This window comes from Cimex lectularius, unplaced genomic scaffold (genome assembly GCF_000648675.2).
Source record: "Cimex lectularius strain Harlan isolate CLEC.00 unplaced genomic scaffold, Clec_2.1 scaffold243, whole genome shotgun sequence".
Taxonomy (NCBI): Eukaryota; Metazoa; Arthropoda; class Insecta; order Hemiptera; family Cimicidae; genus Cimex; species Cimex lectularius.
The window spans coordinates 150,031-166,523 of record NW_019392791.1 but is presented as its reverse complement, the minus strand read 5'-3'; the positions used below and the strand labels follow the sequence as shown (position 1 = coordinate 166,523).

Below are 16,493 nucleotides of genomic sequence, written 5' to 3'. Positions count from 1 at the left end.
GTATTACGATTGTTCAAAAGCAAAACTGAAGACAGTCAATTGATTTAAAAATAAATAACTCCTAGAAGAAACGTCCATTTCCAATTGTTTACTTGAAATATATAAGTCAAATTTAAGCTGGTTTTAACAACATTATTTATTTAAATTTTTGTGACTCATTAATACAAATATGAAACAATGTCTTCGTGTTAGTCTTAACATTCAGTAACCTTGTCCATAGGACATGCCATTTGGTTCAGGAACTGCACTACTGTCCTTGTCGGCCTGCCAGTCATGTGTCCCTCTTTCAAGTAAGCTGGTATTCCATAACTTCTCATCCCAGTTCCAAAGATGTCCATGTGCATGTAATCAACAGGTGGTGCAAATTCCTGCAGATTGCAAATAATTATTCATCTTATACAATAACATATAAATATTTCATTCGTACCAAAAGGAAAGCAGCATTTTTACTTGGACTTCCATAAAATTTACCAACATTATCTACATCGACAGATTCAAAATCTGGAAGATAAATATTAAATTAATTTCCTTTAATTGATGATCTGAAATATAACACTAATTGTAATTAATGTAAAGTGCAGTTTGATTATTGTTCATAAAATAAATCATTCTCAAATTAAATATTGATTTTTAGGTAGAAATTAAACTAAATTAACAGTATTATTCTACGGGTTCACCTCTCCTAATACTTATTTTAATTTATTATTTTTTTGCAAAATATAAAAACATTACTTGTGACTTTGTCAGTGAAAACTTTCCATGCCGGCATTCTCCAAACTCTGTCACCAGTAACAGCTCCAGCTTTTCTCATTTCTTTCCATACTACTTCTGATGTGGTAAAGGAGCCACTCGCTGAAGATCCTAATGCCTCCCTTATCCCTTCTGTAATGTTTAAAATAAATATGTTAAACAGAATTGTGTAGCAAAATGTTTATGTCATGAAATTTACGGGTAGAGGTGGCAATGCTGATGACGAGGCAAGGCTTATAAATTGTTGAGAAGGCAAGAGCATCGCTTAAAATGATTCTGCCATCGTGTGAGGGGTTTTCGATTCTCATTGTCTTTTTGCCCAAGCCGGCAACGACATCTCCTGGCTTCATGGCCATGCCACCAGGCATATTTTCCATTAACGGTATTAAACCTGTAATTATCCATTTGTAATATGAAATGTATCGATGGCAAATTAAATTCTTTTGAAAGACCTGTGACGTTAATCGGGAGGCCAAGAAGTGCGAGAGCTTTCATCGTACCGACGATGACTGCAGCTCCTGCCATGTCAGCTTTGTATTCATTCATAAGTCTGCATGGGTGAAGGCACAAACCGCCACTGTCGAAGGTGACTCCCTTGCCTAAGAAATTACATTTGTAAAAGCATTCTCTGCTTTTATGTACTCGCTCAGAGAAAATCACTTACCAACAAGTACTACTGGTTTATCCTCTTCACTACCTCCACAGTAAGATATTTCAAGAAATAAAGGCGGATCGCAAGAACTTCTAGCCATTGCAAGGAAAGCAGTCATTCCTTTTTCCATGATCCAATCTCTATCTCTGATATCAACTTGAACTCCACAGGGGCATAAAATTTCAATAGCAGACTAAATAGTGCAATATGTCAGATTCATGTAATACAATAATATAGTACTTAATTTTACCTGCGCAAATTTCATTGGTGTCATTATATTTGCAGGTGTCTCCTCAAGCTTACGCGCTATATTCTGTGATTCTGATTTTATTTTACCTCTTGCCCAGCTTTCCCTAAAACAAATATGAAACATCTTCAGTAAAATAATAATGTTTTTAAGAAAAAATTGTATTATTACACATCAGGATCATCATAAAGATCGACAGTTGATTCCTGTGATCGATTTTCAGAATGTTTTAACTCCTGATATTTCCAGACTGCTAATGTTGAACCCTCAGCAGCGGCCTCGGTATTTGTGAATCCTTCTACAAATATTTTAGCCACTCCCTACAGAAATAAATCATTACTCAAAACTTAATCTATTGACATATATTAGAGCTATTTCAGTTTTACATTTTTATTAAGGGCCATCGAGCCAAGACCTGCTGCAATACGGATGTTTTCTTTGCATTCATCCAATGTTTCATTTTCATTATAAGAGAGGCCCTCTTGCCCCAATCCAGCCAAAGCTACAGCATAGAATTCACTACCAAGATTGTGGAACACTCTGGTCTTCCCAACGGACATGTCAGTCCTAGATACAATTTTAGATAAGACAAGATTTACTTAAAATAGTCTATTTGATAAAAAAATTTCTAAATGTTCCCTGCATCATTAAGAATAGATTCTTACTAACTGGCAGATTATTTCATAATTGTACTATATCAATTAATTATTCTTTTCATCTCAACCAAGACCTTAGATAAAAAGAATAATTAATTGAAGTAATTAATATGGTCAATTATGACCTCTAAATATAATGGATTGTACTAAATGTAACAATTACCCTTTCACAAGTTCAGAAACCTTTCCACCCACTTCCTCATCAAATTTTGATCCTGTTGGTGTGAATTTGTATTCTCCGGCTTTGCATCCTTCATATACACCAAGGACAAGACCTTTCTGTAATTACAAGAAACTTGTATACAAAGTTTTTTTTAAATTTAAGGTTAAAAATTTGTAAAGAGAAAAATTGAAAAGAGGTGGTTTGTAATAATAGACAAAAAAATTAAATCATTTAAATTATTTTCATTAAACTTTTTAAAACATTTTTTTAACATTAGATTGTGTAAAGAAAGTTAGAAGAGACCTTCATTGGAAAAAAATGAAAAACAAAGAAAGGGTTCATTGTTTTAATTTGCTTATAAGTTGGAAAAGACTTATAAAGCAAAATTCATTTAATTTTTAACCAAATACTGACAATTTTGTCACAATTTTTTAAAAGATAGATGCCATAATTATTTTTTTATTTTTTAAGACATTAAAAGCTAGATGAATCTAGTATAACTGAAATTACCTTTGTATTACCCTCACCGCAGTACGCATCTGTATTTTGCCAACGGCGAATGGCGGTCATGGGCTTGAACCTTAGGAATTTTAGGCCCATTTTGGACATCATTACTTGAAATTTTGCCCAGGGCTCTTGAAAAAAATGTGTAACTTAAATTTTAGTGTGTGCCAGAAACAAAAATTTTGAGTAGTGTCATTCAATTAACTAATGTGTCTGGTTATTTATGTCACATGAGATTTATAATTAAAAAAAAGAATTCCAAAACATGTGTAAGAAATTATTTTCATTTTAAAATTTGCTAACATTTATTTTTAGCTTTATTATTAATCTGCTATAAACATTTGTTACTTTTGTAGAATTATGATGCAAAAATTGTAAAATAAAATTAAATTTGAAATGTTATTTTAACAATTAGGAAATGATACATTAAAAAAAACTAAGAAATTTCTTTTGCTCAACCCACTGTTTTTCCTAAAATTAAAACTAGACTTTATTGAAACAAAATACATAAATAAATAAATAACAAACTAAATTCACACAAACTAATTTATAATAATAAAGCAATCTTAAAAATTGTATATTGTCCTCAACATTTAATTATGGTATTTTGACATGTACATATTTATTTATCTTTTTTTGAGAACTTTTTTTTGTTGGATTGTCTGTTTTTCGTTCTCAAATGTAAATGTACTTTAAATGTGTTGTTTTATTTGTTTGTTTTTTATATTGTAATTGTTTTTGTTCTTATCGGAATCAATGTATGCATAAAAATACAATATTGATCTCGCAAGTTCATTGGTAGTGTAACCATTTGTAACATTAAATTTATTAACAGTAATTCTCTGAGCACGATTCAAATTCCAAAGTTAAACAAAGCTTAAATAAAGGAGTTCATTAATTTATAATTACACAATTACAATTATATTTATATGCAAATGCTTTTTACATAAGTTTTTTCTATAGTATACTACTTATTTTAACAAAGTCAATTAAATCATAGTACAGACCCTAAGAAACCATAAACTATTTACTTGCTTTGTGGACAAGAGACTCTTTACAAAATGAAGATATATATTTAAGTACACATTCATCTAGTATATTACATAAAATTATAATATTTACATTACAATAAAATAAAAACACGAAAAATATCATAGTTAAGATACTACAAATAAAAAGAGATAGTCAAAAATTACAGGACATAAGAAAAGTACTATTGATTAAAAAATAAAACAATTGAATAATTTAGACAATAATTGATTGGAATTAGGGAAAGTAGAGAGATAAGGAATTGTGTACAGGAGGAGTAGTTAAATCTTGAAAGAATCCTGCAAAATTGATACAGAATAAACAATTGTCAGGAAGCAAGAGAATGACTAGTTTCATGATCTTATGTAGTGGTTGATTTTGGAGATAAGTATGTTGTTTTAGAGTAAGGAATGTCAGAGATATTAGATAAACTAGTGTGAGTATAGGGACTCGAAAATGTAGAAGGATGAGGTGTGAAGAGTCAAAAAAGTTAACAAGAAATAATTTTGACAGTATGTTTTCTTCTTGTTTCAAGCTGACAGTAAAGGATTTAGAAAAAGAATTCTGGTAACATCTGGTAATGAAAAAACTGATATTTTTTGGGTTTTTTTTGCGTTTTTCTTGAAAAATACGTAAAAAAACGTGCCTACGAGCCTTTTACATCGAAAAAGACAATAAATTTTTTTTCGAATTTTTAGGGGTTTTCTGCATTCCATCGTTTTTTTTTAACCATCCCTAACTATCCCTCAAATGAAATGTTAGATCATTCTACATTTTTCTTGTGCTATGTATAATACACCTACTGCTTAAAAAATAAAAATGAGTTAAAAAAAGAAATAAACAATAAAGAAATAAAATAATTTTTTAAACTGATTTTTTAAAGAAAAATTGGCAATGTATGAATTTTTTTAATGAAATTTTTAACAACCTCATTTTTTAGTAATCCGAATACTCTCCTACAACAATTAGTGCGGATTAGAGACTCTATATCTCAAATTTTTACATATTGGTAGCTTCTAAACAAATTAAATAATAACCCATGAAAACCATATAAGTCATTAATAAATTCAAAAGAAGTATTAAGTGAACATGGTTCATTCGTGATCATTTTAAGAATAAATCATAAAGAGAATCACCGTACCAATTTCAATAGGAACATTTTAAAAAATATAGAAATTGTCAATATACATGACCTAATTGATACCCTCGGCTTTCTGTCGATATCTATTAGCCAGCCATACGTATCGATTTCAAAATTGTAAGATATGGTAAGAAACAAATCGACTAGACTTAGTACTATCGGACGTACCAGTATCGATTAAAGGAACTTAGCAGGTCAGTCATTTTAGCTGGTTTCCAGGTCTGGCGATTATAAACATTCTGGAATAGGTTGAGAGCCTAAAAATAAAATTTGCCCTTTTTTAACTGTGAATTTACAGTGAATCAGAAGGTGTTACATTCCGGTAAGTGGTGTAAATGTTGTTAAAATACCTTTCTGTTCAATACTGGACGATCTTTATTACAACTCTTTTTAAGTGTTTTTCACTCGGAACTCGGGAGGTTGAATTAAATTAAAAAGTCGACCAATAAAAACTATATAATTTAGGGTGGAATAAGCGAGAGAAAGTGTGAAAATACTTTGTTTTGCAACTCTTTTTGAAATATTTCTGATCTTTTTCTTCGCCTTCCCAAAGTCAAAGTACATAATAATTCAAAAAAGAATTAACCTGTGTGAATCCCCTCTGACAATTCTAATTTAGTTTATTCAATGTAATTCAAGCCATGACAAATCCGAATATTGGATATCAACATAGAAGAATAAACGTCAAAAATTATCGTCATTAAATTTTGCCTTGTAAAATTTTAGAGTTAAATTGTAGATGACCTAAATTTACCCCTGAAATAATATGGATTGAACGAAGAAAAATTTTTTTCGCCCTGTATTATATTTTTGCAATATAATTCAATAAAAGTAAAGTTAACAGTTCAAAATTATCTTATATCAGTTTAATAATAATTTAACATTACGAATACGATGTAAAAAAATAATTAAAAAATTGTTATGATCGAGTGAGTTTGATTGATCCTTTTTCAATTATTGAATTTATAAAAACTGGTTAAATTTTTACTCCCAAATAAACCTATCATATTAAGTTTTACTTTAATGACTTTCATTTCCTTTTAAATCATTTAACGTGGAATTTGTTAATACATTTATAAAATAATCATTTGGTGGGTTGAGCTCTAATAAAAGATAACCTTGCCTGTCGTTCAGGCTTACAATGATCCCATATTTGCATGTTTCGTATAGAAGGTTTTAGAAGGGGCAGACCTCAGTCTCTTATCCAACCAGCCACCGAGGACGGTTTCAAGGGGGGATGCTGTCAACAGCTAGGTCGTACTCATAGCTCATGTTCGTTCTTAAGGTGGTTCTAAACATGTGGGATTTTCCGAATGTCGAGCAAAAGCTCGCCAAATCCTGACTAGTGGTGCTCTATTTGATGCTTGCCAAATTGTCGGTTTCCTTATGCGCTTCAAAGTACTCAAATATTCGTGAAATAGCTGAACTCAGTACTTTCTTCAACTGTACGGATATCAACTGTAATCACTAATCAGCACTTCTTTTTATTTTTCAATAATAAACAATTCCTAACTATATAGAGGTAATGAAAAAGCACCATAGGTTGTTTCTGTTAGTTAGGAATTGATTGACCCAACATAACAGTCTTGGAGCTCCTCAATCTGTACCAAGCTGAACCAACAATTTGGAATGCTTCTGAACACACAAATCAGAACTAGAATTTTGGTGCATGGAAACGCTTTTAAAAAGTAAGACGGGGCAGGTGTTCCTGAGTTTGTTGCCACTACACAAACCAGTAACCCCAACTTTCATTGTTGTCCATCACGATTGCTAGTAAGTTGAGGACTCGCATGGCACTTGGCAAATACGTATTCGCTGTTTCCGCACAAACTGGCTAGTTATATGAACCTCACATATGTGTATACATAAGAATGCCAAGACAAGTATTTAGAGACTTTGCTAATGTTCGGCAGCAATTACGATTTGACGAATACAGCTTACCTGGAGCCACCTTTAGATATATTCACTCCTATTTAACCATTCATTCAATTAGGGTAATGGAGTACTCGATAATCCTCCATCACGCTTTACACATACAGCTAACCTAATTGTGTTTAAAGCTCAATTTTATTAGTCCAGTGTTAAAAAAATTGAAAGTTCTTTGGTAATTATTTTTCTGTGGAGTACAATTTATTTGTTAAGTGACAAAAAAGTGCAATACTACAAAAGTTTTATTTATTTTTCTTAATCTCCAATGTTTGATTTTTGTATGAAGACTGATCTTACTGATTTTATTATTGAGAAAATCAGTAATAAAGTAAAATGAAATTAAGAAATTTAAGAAAAAGTGCATATTCATATTTGTTATGTATTCTACATGTTCATTTTAATTAAACGGTTAATACTGTTAATATTTAGTTTAATTTTTGTGTGTTGATAAGAATTAGATATTTAAGATGCATTATTATAATAGTACATACATATAATTTTTGTGTTTTAATTGGATTTTTTGTTTTTTAAGGTTTGAATATTGGGGCATTCCCTACACCAACGCCCTCGAATCTCTTACATCTCAATTAAAAAAACAAGTATGAGTGATGATGATGTTGATAAGAGGGCACACCACAACGCCCTGGAGCGAAAACGAAGGGATCATATCAAAGATAGTTTCATTAGTCTTAAGGAATCGGTACCGGCCCTCCAAGGTGAGAAGATGGCAAGCAGAGCACAAATTCTTAAAAAAGCCGCAGACTACATTCAGTACATGAAGAAAAAGAACTCTCTGCACAATCAAGATGTTGAAGATTTGAAGAGACAAAATGCACTTCTTGAAGAACAAATCAAAACCCTGGAGAAGAGTAGATTTTCAATTTTAAAGACGAAAAATTTGGAGGCCAGTATTGAAACCGATTCTGACTCATCTTGAAATGTAAATTATTTTTTCACTTTTTTCTTTTTCACTTTTTTCCTGTTTTATTATTGTATACTATGTATAATTGAAAGTCTTGGCTAATAATGTTACGACACTTTATTATAATGCGACTTAGCCAGTCCTCATTTTAATTATTTGTACATACTTTTTTATATGGCATTGTTTTATACATCATGGCTTATACTTGAATAATGAGCATTATTTCTGTAAGGCACATTTGAGTAACATTAGAAATGATGTTGGTATATTTTTTTCTCTCAAAAATATAATTTTTGTTTCATAATGCTTAGTCTTTTCAAACCCTGGACATAATTTTCTGATATAATCAAAGATAAAACCAAACACTTGTATTTTGTTATTTATTTCAAACTATACCTATTTTTTTATCATTATATCAATTACAACCTATTTATTTTAATGTAAATCATATTAAACGAGATCAGAAATTAATGAATTTCAATAAACATTATTTAATTATGATGGTTAGCAAGAAAATTCATCAAAACACTGGAAAATCATTTAGTCCTAGAATAAATTGTTAGTTAAATTTGAATCTATTAATAGATAATTTTCCAGTGTTTTGATGAATTTTCTTGCTAACCATCATATTAAAAAAACTCATTAATTTCTGATCTCATTTAATTTGATTTAGATTTATTTGGATTAAAGTATGTTAATTAATGTAACGTTAAAAGTACGTGCTTAAAAGTTGAAATAAACAACAAAATAAGTGCCTGTTTTTTTATAACATAATAAAATCATTTTATTTTATATAATAGTTTATGATGAATTGTGACTTTTTTCATATGTTGTGAGGGGTGATGAACCTGTAATTTGGTCATTACCAAGCATTTTGGTCTGCATATCCTTGTAGTTTGACTTGTCAGATGCATTTTGGCATTTTTTCCATCTGACTCCATACTGAACATTACAAAAAGCTGAAACATCTGACAGACCTAACCAGCAAGTTTAAGCAGTCCAAATTGAATGGGAAAGACATTGACATGATAGTTTATGATAAGTTTTTGATTATTGTCAACTAAACACCCATGTTGCAAGGAAAATGGCTACGAATGTCTATGAGATCACATTCTGTTTTCTGGAATTGCAGAGATGTTACCTATAACATTATTAATGTAGTTGACTAGTTTAAATTTTGTACATATTTTAATTATTTTTAATTTGCCTTCAAACTTATGTACAAAAGTATTGAAAATGCACCACATATGGAATTGTGATAGTATTATTGTATATTCATTATTATGGGACTATTATTGAGCAATATTATGGAGTCCTTCGAAGGGAGAATGATACATGTTTGCTTTCATTAAGCTCATAAGCCACCAGCTGCTCCATTTGGTTATTTTAAGATCATGTGCCTTTACAAAAGCAGTTATTGGTTGGGGATGAGAGGATAGCACAGCTGTGTCATCGGCAAAGGATGGTGGAGGGTGAAGTTGGGATATTTGCAGTCTGGCAAAGGATTAGTCCAAGAACACTGCCTTGAGGTACTCCCATCCCCAGAGGACAATAGTCAGAGTAGGCTTGTAGTGATCACCTGCAGTTACTACCCACAAGGTGTCACCACCATTTCAGGAATGGCCTCACTCTCTACTCTTCAGCCAATCAGAGTGGAGTAATTCCACACATAATCAGGGGGATGCCCTGCTGATGTTAGATTCGTCAACACGACGAGGTCTCTCATTCACTAATACAGCAAGGAAGACTCCTGTACTCGCTTTTACTATCTAGTATCTACCTGGACAAGTCAACTACATCAGCTCAACAGCAAGGGCACTCAAAGCATCAGCCGACTTGGCTACCGGCCACCTGCTACCCGAGTCCCTTATTCTGCTGCTGGGTGTAACGACTCACAATGTCTGACCACAGCCAGCGGCACACATGGTCCCGGCCTCCTCCATCGACTACACTTCACAACACTGGCCCTTGTCAGAGCCACCACAACTCCCAGTCACTAAAAGGATGTTTCTTGGCGGGCTCAGAAGAATCATTGGTTAGGTAGGAACGAAGGATTAGGTAGTGTTTTTTGTAGGATGCGCTTTAGTTTGCACAGAAGGCCTTCATGCCACCTGTACAAACTAATAACTGAATAAAATATAATGTTTATGGTAAGTTTTGATTATTGTCAACTAAACCCATGTTGCATGGGAAATGGCTACGAATGTCTATGAGATCACGTTTTCTGGAAATGTAGATGTTACCAATAACATTGTTAATATAGTTGATATAGAATTCCAGAATTTTTATAAACATCAATAAAAAATATATGTAATATATTTGTAAATAGAAAAATAAAAAGTTAATTATTTTATATTGCCGTTATCATGTTGATTTTGGCTTAACGAGAATTTTCAGAAGACACTATTATATTTTTGGCAAAACTCAGTATTTTACTGAGTTAAGTTATTTTTTGAGTATCGATAAACCTCGGATAATAAAGAATCAAGAAACAAAAAGCCTTTGTTTTGTCCTTTCTTCTGCATCTTGTTTATGTTTATACTGTAGTACAAACTACAAACGTATTGACACTTTCACTGACATGGAAGTTTTTTTTATCATTTTTATTGATAAGTTGATGATAGTGTCGATTAACTATTCAAGATTTCAAGTTAACCCAGAAACAGCAGTTCTCGGTTTAATCTAAAAACTTTACTTTTTTAAATGAGTCAATGTGCTAGTTATGTAATATTTTTAATGTTTAAAAAATAGATATGATTTTAAGGAAAAGGTATGCCATCCTGGATAATGCGGAAGTGTAGTGTCTAATTTAGCGGTTAGGCGTATCGGCAGTCTTGGAAGATGGACATTTTACCGACGGTGGGCGATGTTTTATATGAAATTGACTTGGAATTGTCAAAAGAGAAAACGTTTCTCGAGGGACATTGCGACGTGTTGGGAAGTTTCGACGAGCCTGCTCAAAGGGTCAACAAGAAAACGCTGAAACCCAAGGGTCAACACGTGCTTAAGGCCGGCTACGAGCCTAAAAAGCTCAAACTCTCCGTTAAAAATAAACAAATCGAGTACAAAGGCATCGACGAGCTTTTAGACAGGGTCGTCACGCTGGAGGAAGGCCAAGAAGACGACGAGGAAACGACGAAGCTACAGCAGGTCAAACGAGAAGGAGCCACTGAGGAAATGATGAACGGCATTTGCCTGGTCAACAATTATATACAGACGAGGAAAACGCAAATCAAAAAAGAGGACAACTTGACCAGAATTATGTCTCAAAAATATGAAGATCTTGTAAGTCACCAATCATTTTTAGCATTGATACAAATTTTAAAATAAAATCTGACACTATAAAACAAAACATAATTTCCAATTTTTATGCAAAGAAGGTTGAGAAGAAAAATTAGGGTCACAAATGGGACCCACAACCTTCGGCTCAATACGCCGCTGCTCTAACCAATTGAGCTATCGTGACTGATCCATTCAGACGCCAACTCCCCATCTCAACAGACAACCTACAACCTTTCGCATTTTACTCTGTTTTGCCATTTTTCAAACATCGTGTAATCCGGATTCAATTCTAAGTGTCTTATGAAAATGACCATAGCAAGCTGTTAGTGAAGTGATTACTTCTTTACTTTTTATATTAATCCATTTATGTTTATTGGTCCAATTGACCGTATTAATTATTTCAATTAATTTTCTTTTTATGTAAGGTCTGTGTTATGATGAAAAAGTTAGTGACATGAGCGGGATTCGAACCCACAACCTTTGGTTCAATACGCCGCTGCTCAAACCACTTGAGCTATCGTGACTTTGATCCACTCGGACACCAACTCCCCATCTCAACCTACAACCTTTTGCATTTTACCTCTTTTTGCCATTTTAGGAGAATCGGTGATCTCGATCCCCCGAGACATTGCATGACAATTGGAATAATAAAACAGGTAACTAATTAAATATCAAAATTCCCCATTGCTAATCACACATCATAATGCAACCAATTATGCTATGAGGATTGAATATTGGCGGTAAAGGGAAAATATAAATAATAGCCGGATGAGAGGAGATGTTGCGTCTCGGGGGATCGAGGTCACGAGAGATCATTGCCCTATTGTGAGCGGAAGGTAGTGGGTATAAGTCCCACTCGTGACACTAATTTTTCTTCTCAACCGTCTTAGCATAACAATTGGAAATAATAATAAACAGATAACTAACTAAATAAAACAATTTGAAACTGGAGTATTAAGAATCAAGTTCAAGTTTTGTTGACTGTTGGTGAAATGTCCTGACTTGTACGAGCCAGATCAATATCTAGTTGCCTATTTGTAGAAAACATGTCCTTTGTGTGTGTGAGGTCTTACCCAAAAAATGGACCACCATTGGAAAATAAATTTTAAAAAGTGCATTTTTCTTTTATGGAATATGCCACAGTGAACATTAATACAGAATTAGAAAAGATTTTAATTTACGTTATATTTTCCTGGTGGTTAACCCACCTTGAGGACTTCTCCAGTTCAAATCTCTTATCGATTAATTATTTAACAAAAAATTGTATAGATATTAATAAATGTGTACTGAAATAGACCGCTACATATTATCTGAAGATTTCTGAGGACCCACAGATACAGTAAAAGATATACAAAATATGGACAATTATATACTATATGTTTTGCTTAGAAGTTCGTAGGAACAATGAACACATTTAATTTAGTTTCTTATTAATTAGAAAATGCATGTATGCCAGGGAAACACCCAATTCGAAAGTGTTAAAAGATTAAAAAAGCTAATTAATATATAAAGTTAATCTGACTTTAAAAGTTAATTTTATAAGTCTGTAAATAAATTACTACAAAAAAAATTAAAATGTGTGTGTGTGTGTGTGTGTGTGTGCGTGCGTGCGTGCGTGCGTGCGTGCGTGCGTGCGTGCGTGCGTGCGTGCGTGTGTGCGTGTGTGTGTGTGATGTATGTGTGTATGTATGTATAGATAGATAGATAGATAGACATGTGAGGAGAATACACCCAAAACTAAAAATTTGTATAAAGTAATAAGGAGGGTTTGATGTCGACCTATTGGGTGACAATGATGAGTGATCAAGCCACTTTATAGTACATTTACACACACTGTAATTAATTAAAAGTATATGGGCTTTGCCAGGATTTGAACCCTGAAATACTAGTGTGGCCAATCTGAGTTTATTTAAATTTTTTAATTAAATTTATTTATTAATTTATTTAAATTTAAATGTTTATAGAAATAATGATTACAAATCATAGATGTATGATGTTGGTAGCAGCTGCAATGATTAAGGTGCTGTCACAGGACTCAACGCTGAAAAGGTTTCGTGTTCAAATCTCAATGGCCCTGAATTCAAACCCAACATACTTTTTAAAAACTGTACAGTTTGTGAGCAGAAATGTGTTAAGTAGTGTATTGATGTACTTGCACCAAATTATTTCAGTTGATGGAAGAATATAAAGTTTTCTATTTCATTAGGAAAACATTTGATTCAAAATGTAAATTCAAGATTCAAATCCTGGTTTGCTTATTGCCAATGGGGGTTTTGACTGACAAAAGGAATTTGTCGTTTCACCATATTCACTGGGTGATCAATAATAGCAGCAGGTTCATAACCTTGTTGAACAAATTATAATATTTACAAATTTAAATATTTTAGCTCGTGTTAGTACAACTTCATTTTAAAGTTAAATTTCAGTTTAAAGTTATTAAAGTTCAGAATGCCTAGAATCGTCTTCTCTTCCAAATTGTTAGAAATGATAATTTTCTATCATAATGTTTTCTATTCAATTGATAGATTTCTTTCTTGATTGAACTAACAATTTTTTTATTACAGTTTCAGCAAGATATGAAGAATTTTTTTTCCAATGAAGAGAAAACTGATATCTTGAAGAATATCGAGCATTATTCAGCAAAAAAGACTTCAGTTCCTGTACTACCAGAGAGGCCACAAAAAGACATTTGTGACCCAAAAAGACTTAAATCTGCCTTCAACAAGAGATGTGAGGATATCCAGCAGAGAATAAACTGCGCAATATTGGCAGATATACCTAAAAATGTACCGCACAAACTTCTACCATCTATCTTTAGAGTTGTGAATGCTTTGCAAAATATAAACAAGCTTCAAATGCCTTTGCTGGTTAAGGAACAATACTAGTCATTTGAAAATCGAAATATTACTTGCCATTATATTGACATGTGCCTTAAGAGATTTTATAAACTCATGGGAAAGACTGATTTTTTCTTTTTTTTCTTCTACCATTATTTTATATTTCTAGTTTTTACAACATCAGAAAGTATACATTTTTTGTCACCATTTGATGTAATTTTATACATTTATAAAAATAGTCATACAACCATTACTTCTATGCAGTGTTTTTATATTTTTTAACCAAATTCTGTTATTTTTAAAATCAAAATACAATCACATTGTTTTAATTTGTTGTTTTAAAAGAAAAACACATTAAATTTTTATTTAAAATTGTTATAAATTAACAAATTATTTGCACTTAACCTCTCCATTGCAGTCCTACTACTGTCAACAATAGCAGTTAGTAGCCAATACTAATATTTTTGTATATTATTTAGGCAATTATTTCAAGTATGTTCCAAGTTACTGTTTCAAAAACTATATTGTTTAATCCAATTAAAACAGTCCTTCAAAAGATGATAGTTGAAATTCAAATTTAAAAATTAAATGTGTAGAGATTAGTGACCGTTAATCGATAGTTATTCAGATATCGTGAGATGCGGTCGGATGTGATGTAGGGCACTCTCAACACGACACGCAAGGATGGCACAATTACACAGAAGACAAAGCCCTGAAGATGATCTAAATAAAAGATCGAAACGTTGGCATGATAAAGAAAATGTTTTTCTGAAACCTACATCACATCCGACCGCATCTCACGATATCTGAATAACTTTAAAAAATAATTAATTTATGATGTTTACTACAGTTGTACCAGTTTGCTCCTAATTATCTCATATTTGCCAAGAATGTATCTAATCTGTACTAGAAAATGGATGACTAAATTTTTTTATGTTTAATATTACTTGGCAGGCTATAATTTCAGATCAATTAATTCATTTTTCTTATTTATTAATTATTCAGAAATCGTGAGATGCGGTCTGGTTTAAATACAATATAAATAAAAATATTTACTTATTCTTATTTATATTGTAGGTTATTGAACAATATACTGCAGCACGGAATTTTCTTTATTAATGCTCTTTATTACATATATATTGTTCAACCTACAACACAAATGAAAAAATCATAATATAAACAGCAAAAAAAATGTAATTATTATTATTTTAAAAGATATGTAAATTTGTATTTCAATTAATCTATATGAAAAAAATTTTGGAATTTAAAGCGTGGCAATTGTGTTTAAATGATTATAGAGGCCAAATGACTCCTTAAATGGTCATCTAGGCATTTTTATGATTACAGGTGGTAGTCTGAAAGAGCAAGCTCAAGAGTATTGTTTGGATGCTCAGGAATTTTATTTCTTCCATTATAAAAAGCTTTTGCTTCTGAATGTAAAGAAATATTCAAATAATAACATGATCTTCCTATTTGCCAATGTAAAGGACTGCCTCTTCAAAGGTTCTGCATTTGTTGTTATTGTTTCAAATTAAGAATTGATAGAATTATATTTTGTTTTAGTAGTCAATTGCAGTTCATGTAGGGCTGGCATTTGAGAGAGGTTTACCTGTAGAGAGATAAACTGGAACTTGAGTGCCAACTACTTCCAGTGAAACTGCACAGGTAACCTAGATTGGATTGAAATTTGATTCTTTCTACATGCACACTTGTCTACTTCGGAGTGTGTGTGGGTGGGGGAGGCTCAATAAGTAGATGAGTTCCTATTTCTTTGCAACAATCAAATGTTTACACCATGTTTTACAATGTTTCTTTTGTTTTTAATTAATAGCAAAAAATAAACAGATTTCTTCCTATGGTGTAGTAATTTTCCTATTGTGATTGTGGTTTTTATGCATAATTTGTTGAATAAGTTAGTTAACTAACAATAGGAAAATTGCTAAGACAAAACATTGACAAGACCAACTAGAACATAACACAATTTAAGCACTAACATGTGAATGCGGAAACAAATACATTGGACAGACTGGACGAAAATTAAAAGACTGATACAAAGAACATATAAAATCTTTAGGGACAACGACAAAAAATCAAATTATGCAGCTTACCTGATAGAAAATAACCACGAACCATCAACAATACAAACAAGTATGAAACTATTACACAACATCCAAAAATGACAGAAAATTACCATACTTGAAAACTTAGAAATATATAAATATAATACATTCAATACTAAAAAATGCATAAATACACAAATTAACTGTAACTCACTAACACCATTCCCACCATTTAAAACATTACACAAATTAAAAAGGGTAAGGACTGAAAACCATAAAGACAAACTAGAACAATTTAAAAAAAAACTGAATTAAACCACC

The 16,493-nt window shown here is 31.9% G+C and overlaps 2 protein-coding genes and 1 long non-coding RNA gene across 3 annotated transcripts; 2 read left to right on the top strand and 1 right to left on the bottom strand.

The window, feature by feature from the left end:
• Nucleotides 1-111: 111 nt before the first annotated feature.
• LOC106670942 (cytosol aminopeptidase-like) lies at nucleotides 112-3,248 on the bottom strand. The gene is made up of 11 exons (XM_014401628.1): nucleotides 2,979-3,248; nucleotides 2,469-2,584; nucleotides 2,036-2,216; nucleotides 1,821-1,969; nucleotides 1,653-1,755; nucleotides 1,415-1,595; nucleotides 1,203-1,349; nucleotides 950-1,141; nucleotides 733-882; nucleotides 428-501; nucleotides 112-368 (listed from the first exon to the last, which is right to left on the bottom strand). The coding sequence occupies exons 1-11, from the start codon at nucleotides 3,078-3,080 to the stop codon at nucleotides 195-197; spliced, it is 1,569 nt and encodes a 522-aa protein (XP_014257114.1). The 5' UTR covers nucleotides 3,081-3,248; the 3' UTR covers nucleotides 112-194.
• A 7,328-nt stretch (nucleotides 3,249-10,576) lies between these two features.
• On the top strand, nucleotides 10,577-14,240 carry LOC106670974. Its single transcript, XM_014401691.2, has 2 exons — nucleotides 10,577-11,278; nucleotides 13,840-14,240. The coding sequence occupies exons 1-2, from the start codon at nucleotides 10,835-10,837 to the stop codon at nucleotides 14,158-14,160; spliced, it is 765 nt and encodes a 254-aa protein (XP_014257177.1). The 5' UTR covers nucleotides 10,577-10,834; the 3' UTR covers nucleotides 14,161-14,240.
• Nucleotides 14,241-14,876: 636 nt separating this feature from the next.
• Nucleotides 14,877-15,968, top strand: LOC112127263. The gene is made up of 2 exons (XR_002910484.1): nucleotides 14,877-15,615; nucleotides 15,676-15,968. It is a non-coding gene; the product is annotated as an uncharacterized LOC112127263 (long non-coding RNA).
• The last annotated feature ends 525 nt before the right edge of the window (nucleotides 15,969-16,493 follow it).

What these genes read in the sequence shown, in the direction of transcription:
- LOC106670974 (XM_014401691.2), top strand. Translation starts at nt 10,835, where the DNA reads ATGGACATTTTACCGACGGTGGGCGATGTTTTATATGAAATTGACTTG. An exon ending in CTCAAAAATATGAAGATCTT is followed by an intron (nt 11,279 to 13,839) that starts GTAAGTCACCAA and finishes TTTTTATTACAG; the next exon opens with TTTCAGCAAGATATGAAGAA.
- LOC106670942 (XM_014401628.1), bottom strand. Translation starts at nt 3,080, where the DNA reads ATGATGTCCAAAATGGGCCTAAAATTCCTAAGGTTCAAGCCCATGACC. An exon ending in CGATGGCCCTTAATAAAAAT is followed by an intron (nt 1,970 to 2,035) that starts GTAAAACTGAAA and finishes TTATTTCTGTAG; the next exon opens with GGAGTGGCTAAAATATTTGT. An exon ending in CACCAATGAAATTTGCGCAG is followed by an intron (nt 1,596 to 1,652) that starts GTAAAATTAAGT and finishes TGCACTATTTAG; the next exon opens with TCTGCTATTGAAATTTTATG.